The sequence below is a fragment of the Opisthocomus hoazin genome, chromosome 14 (assembly GCF_030867145.1).
Source record: "Opisthocomus hoazin isolate bOpiHoa1 chromosome 14, bOpiHoa1.hap1, whole genome shotgun sequence".
NCBI lineage: Eukaryota > Metazoa > Chordata > Aves > Opisthocomiformes > Opisthocomidae > Opisthocomus > Opisthocomus hoazin.
The window spans coordinates 2836959-2842958 of NC_134427.1; the positions used below are offsets into that span (position 1 = coordinate 2836959).

The following is a 6000-nucleotide window of genomic DNA, read 5'->3' on the forward strand; positions in this document are numbered from 1 at the left end:
TCCGAAGTGTTCATTTCGAAAAGAAATATTTGAGTATGAGGTTGCACTTACGCAATTCTCACTATTCATGTATTGCAAACAGCATGCACTTAAGTCAATTACACTTCTCCTTTTAAATGCATGCAAGATTACTACTACTGAACAAGCAGAAAATTCCAAAACTACTGTATTTCCGCCCAATTCATTCAGCTTGGTCAATAAAATGTTAACGTTCACTTTCCTGTTTCTTTGTAGACTGCAATCATATTTTCATATTCTACAACAGTTGATTATAATCAACACCCCTGTACCTATTTTTATTATAATGAAAATACTTACTGATCCTCTATTTAGGAGGAAAGAAGTTCACTCAATAGTCAAAGCTTAAGCTGCACGACACCGACTCTTCCTACCCAGTCTTATGGAATTCCCACAGCCACAAAACTGCTTCACCCGTGACACCGTCACAGGAACGTCAGAGCAGACAGAACAGCACAGCATACAGTCCAAGAGGTAACCCTCAGCACTTCAAAGACCACCAACATGAAAAATGGCAAAATAATTCAATCCTAAACTTCTTCCAAAAGTTCATGTTGCTTTTATGCCTTGAAGCATGAAAATTTGTTTCCTAGCTTCAAGATCGCATCCTTCCCTTGCCAACTGTTTTTAGTTCAAGTCGACACAAGTGCTACTTCACTGGAAATGCACTTATTTCTAATAACATCATCCTCGATGTAGTCAATAAGCAGCTTCTGCAGACAGAACTGTTTCTCTAATTTTTCCGCCCACGCTACAACGGATGGACAAGAGCACCGGTAATTGCAAGGAAAGCAGTCTTCAAAACACAGGACGCTTTCACACGAACGTTGTTGTTGACTGCAGTTCCAGCGAGGCCAAGGTCACCGAGACCTATCAGATTGCCAGCGTAAGGTTGTAGTAAGTACTATAGGCTATAATTAATTCTATAAAATTTAAGTGAAGAATCCAAACCAAAATTCTTTTTAACACAAAACAAACCTTTGTTAGAACTCCAAACCATGTGAATGTAGCAGTCCAACAGGTGAAGAAGTACTGCACCCCCCCGAGACGCACTCAATCTAAAGTGTTATGACAGTAACAAATATTTGTTAATGTAATTTGGGAACTTCACAGGCAATGAAGAAACTGGTTTGGTGTAAGTGAAGTCTCAAACGCTGCTAGCCAAATGTAACACAGACGGAGCAAACACAACGTCTCAGTTTAATCAGAGTACAAATGAAACAGTTTCACGTGGACCCTGTTAAGTAAGTAGTTCATGTACAGGCTTGAGGAAAAGACAATTTCAACAGCGACTGTTGCAAAGAGCTGCCTTCAAGACGCCACGAACACAGAGGTGTTTCAGCTGGACATCCACTGCCCTATCCTCTGTTGGCGAGACCAGCGGGACTTCTGAACCAGGCTCCCGCGGCCGTGCGTCGCCAAGCTCACGTCTCTTCATTAGCTCGAGCGCAGCCAGGTACTCGACGGGAACTTGAACGTCACCACCGCCAGCAGAACCACCTGCCTGAGCTTTGCTGTGCTGGAGCCGGGGCTGGCTCTTCAGCCAATACCATGTTTATGGCAAAGCAGCTGAACACAAGACTCTGGAAGTGGCACCAGCCTTGGGGGAGGGGTACTTGTCCAGCCAAAAGATACCGAGATGCACAATAACCACAAATATTCACGTTGCAGCTCCAGTACTGTAAAGTTGATTATTATAACACTCCTGTATCTCAATATTCTTAAAGAACAGATCAATGGAGCCAACAAAGTTTCCGACCTTCAATAAGCTTCGTACCTCAACTATGGCACACTATTTTTACAAACCATAATACTAACAAATACACCTTAATAATTCTGCTGACTTTTTAATCCCCACCTGTAGTTTCACTAACATTAATTGGATTTCTCTAATATTAAGGCACAGGGACAGCATCAGCTATTATCAGATCATCAGAACAGTTTAAAGCGTTAAAGTGTAGCAGCCATGGTGTGGAAATGCACATCCAGTAATTGCAGCACTTGGAAGTGGCACTCTGTAGGCACAAGCTACGGAAAATTGAAAACCACCATAAGAAATTTAAAACCTCGTGGCTTTATTCCTATTGTGAAGTACTGGTTTTTTTTCCCTTTACACGTATAAATTTTTGTCAGAGAACCAAATTTCAGCAAGACCCTGTAAAGGATATCCCTTCACTCTTCCCAAAGCTTCACCCCTCGCCCGTTTTGCACAGTTCATACTTGGAGATGAATTTGCTACAGACCTTTTCACTTAGGACACGAAAAGCCTACCGCATCGCGGAAAGCAGGTCTGACCAGTTTTCAGAAGCTTCAGATAACATCTTTTGTGCGCCTAATGCACCTAGCTGTAATCTTTTATTTGTCATACTTGACGATACTTGATATGTAACCCTACGCTTCTGATTCGAAAAGTTCTCATACCCGAGCGTCCCACTCTGCCAAGACACACGCGCTGTCACAGCGCGACCAGTTCCACCATTTATTTAATTTTTAAAACCAGCACTGGGTTCTTGCTTACGGATGCACCTAGAGCGCGGCGCAAGCCCTCCAAGCCGCTCTCGCCGTCGTTCCTCGCTCCTTACCACGTTTACGCGCCCGAACGCCAGAGCCACGCGCTCCCGGCCCTTTCTGCCGGTTCTCTGATAATTATTGTAGAGTTATTCCGTGAAAAAGCCAAGCGGCCTCTCCTCGCGACGACCCCCCCGGGAGCGCACGACCCAGTATTTCGGAAGTTGAGGCAACTTTCCACGGGAGCTGCGCCCACAAAACCCAGCGAGCTGACAACAAAAATACAGCCTCCGGAGCTGGACGGTAACCGGGGAGCGGTAACCGGGCAGCGGTAACCAGCTGGGGAGCGGTAAGGGCGGTGAGGCGGCGGCACCGAGCACACCGGCCCCGCACGCCGCGGACGGGCGTCGCTCCCGGGGGCCGGCCCGGCTCCCCGCCGACCCCCCACGCGTGACGGCCGCCCCGCAGCCCGCACCGGGCCGGAGCCCCGGGGACCGCCGGGGGAGGCCCGCGGGTCGCCGCCCGCCTGCCCGGAGCTCCCAGGAAGGCCGGTCCCGGCGCGGCGGCTCCGGGGGAGGAGGAGGCGGGAGCAGGCCAGGTGCCCGGGAGACAGCGCCGGGGCCGGGGGGGGGGGGATCCCGAGGGAGGCGGGGAAGCGGCGGAGGGACCGGGGGGGGGGGCGAGGCCGGGGGCGTTGCGGCGCGCCCCGGGCAGGGAGCGGGGAGGCAGGGGGGAGCCCCGCCCCGCCCCCCGGCGCCCCCCCGCACTGACCTCGCCGCCGCTCACGTACAGCTCCATTTTGTGGCAGGGCTCCGGCTGCTCCGCGTCCTCCGGCGGAGCGAACGGCACCATGTCCCGGCTCGGCTCTCCTCGCAGCCGCCGCGCATCGGCCGGCTCAGGGGCGGCGGGCAGCCGCGGCGGGCCCCCTCCTCCCGCCCATGGAGCGCGGCGGCGGAGCTCGGGCTCAGAGCTGCTGCCGGCCGGCGGGGGCGGCTCCGCTCTGCGCTCCCCCGCGCACACCCCCCAACATGGCGGCCGGCGGGGGCGGGGCCTGCGCGGCACGGGGATGACGTCAGGGCGGGCCGGAGAATCCCCTGCATGGGAGGGGGGCCGTGACGCGCGGTGACGCGCGGCGCCGTGGGCGCAGCCTCGGGCGGGCGGAGCCTCGCTGAGGGGAGGGGGGCGGTGCCTCGCTGAGGGGGCGGGGCAGAGGGCTGAGGGCGGGCGGCCGCACCGAGGCTGAGGGGACGGGGCCGGCGCCTCGCTGAGGGGACGGGGCAGCGGGCTGAGGGCGGGCGGTGCCTCGCTGAGGGGACGGGGCAGCGGGCTGAGGGCGGGCGGTGCCTCGCTGAGGGGGCGGGGCAGCGGGCTGAGGGCGGGCGGTGCCTCGCTGAGGGGACGGGGCAGCGGGCTGAGGGCGGGCCGTGCCTCGCTGAGGGGACGGGGCAGCGGGCTGAGGGCGGGCAGCGGCACCGGGGCTGAGGGGAAGCGGAGGGCGGGCGGCACGGCGAAACAGAGTGGGTGGAAAGGGCGGTCATGTGGAGCCGGTCAGGCGCCCGCCGGCCGAGGGACCCCTCCGCGGGTTCCCCTCAGGGGCCCCGTGAGGAGGCGGCGCCGCGGGCAGCGAGGAGGCGGGCTCCCGGCTCTCCTTCGCGACGGAGCGTCAGGGCGGGTGAGGGAAAAAAATAGAGGGGAAAAAAAATAAAGTTTAGTTTTCCACAGCTGGGAGGTGGCAGGACGTGAAAGGCGGGCTGGGAAGCCGGGAGCCACAGCCTGGACCCTCGTAGGTCCCTGCGGAGGCGAAAGGCGGGAACAGCGGTGAGCACGTCCCTGGCAGAGGAGCGGCTGCCTTGCCGGGGGGACGGGCTCCTGTGTTTGGAGGGAAACACCGCGGTGTTTCCAAACCTGAGGGGGTACAAAGAAACACCACGGGTTGAAAAGTAGTATTTCTCCATCACCGTTTGGTCTCGGGAGCTGGAAAGCACTAGATGATGCTATCAACAATATGTATTCTTAACGAGAGAAAACTGCCTCAATGACACCGCGTTCTTCTTTAAACATCCTGCGTGACTTAGAATCATAGAATCATAGACTGGTTTGGGTTGGAAGGGACCTTAAAGCTCATCTGGTTCCAGCCCCCCTGCCATGAGCAGGGACATCTTCCACCAGCCCAGGGTGCTCAGAGCTCCATCCAACCTGGCCTTGAGCACTGCCAGGGAGGGGGCAGCCACAGCTTCTCTGGGCAACCTGGGCCAGGGCCTCACCACCCTCATGGGGAAGAATTTCTTCCTAATATCTCATCTAAATCTGCCCTCTTTTAGTTTAGAGCTGTTCCCCCTTGTCCTATCCCTACACACCCTTGTGAAAAGCCCCTCTCCATCCTTCCTGCAGGCCCCTTCAGGTACTGGCAGCTGCTCTAAGGTCACCCCGCAGCCTTCTCTTCTCCAGGCTGAACAGCCCCCTCAGCCTGTCCTCATAGGAGAGGTGCTCCAGCCCTCGGATCATCTTTGTGGCCCTGCTCTGGCCCTGCTCCAACACATCCACGTCCTTCTTACGCTGGGGGCTCCAAAGCTGGACGCAGGACTCCAGGTGGGGTCTCACAAGAGCAGACTTCTTAGTAAGCCCTGTGCTGTAGATAAAGCTAGGGAATCACAGAATCATTAAGATTGGAAAAGACCTCTAAGATCATCAAGTCCAACCCTCACCCCAACACCACCATGGCTGCTAACCCATGTCCCCAAGTGCCACATCCACACGCTTTTTGAACCCCTCCAGGGATGAGGACTCCACCACCTTCCTGGGCAGCCTATTCCAATGCCTGACTGCTCTTTTGGTGAAGAAATTTTTCCTAATATCCGATCTAAACCTCCCCTGACGCAACTTCAGGCCATTGCCTCTCATCCTGTCGGTAGTTACTTGGGAGAAGAGACCAACACCTGCCTCACTACACCCTCCTTTCAGGTAGTCGTAAAGAGCGATAAGGTCTCCCTCAGCCTCCTCTTCTCCAGACTGAACAGCCCCAACTCCCTCAGCCGCTTCTCGTAAAGACTTGTTCTCCAGAATCCTCACCAGCCTCGTTGCCCTTCTCTGAACATGCTCCAGCAACTCAGTGTCCTTCTTGTAGTGAAGGAAGTCTCAAAATATTCTTCATTGCCAAATAATTTTGATGAAATTAGCACGACCAAGGGAACGGGCTGGTACCACCCCAGAACGCTTTCCTATGCTGCTTTTCTTTCACTCAGAAGTCAATCCTCGTACAGACCGGTGTATGGTATGAGATGCCATGCTGCTGTAGTCCTTGATTAAATTAGAGTGACCTCTTTCAAAAAGCTAGCCGTCACCAGCTCCCCGTCGCAGGGCCTGCCGAGGAGAGTTGCCTTTTGTGGATGTGTCATTGCAGCAACAGCCAGCTGGCATCTCAGCATTTCCATTGCAAACCTGTTTTTGAAGGTCTGTAACTCAGCCGTGGAAGAC

General features: G+C 55.1%; 1 protein-coding gene across 1 annotated transcript in view; it reads right to left on the reverse strand.

The window, feature by feature from the left end:
* Nucleotides 1–3510, reverse strand: part of RPS6KA6 (ribosomal protein S6 kinase A6) — a 43999-nt gene extending 40489 nt beyond the window's left edge. Inside the window, exon 1 of the mRNA XM_075435133.1 lies at nt 3298–3510. Within this exon, the coding sequence (XP_075291248.1) occupies nt 3298–3378 (81 nt within the window). The 5' untranslated portion in view covers nt 3379–3510. The remainder of the gene's footprint in view (nt 1–3297) is intronic.
* Nucleotides 3511–6000: the final 2490 nt, after the last annotated feature.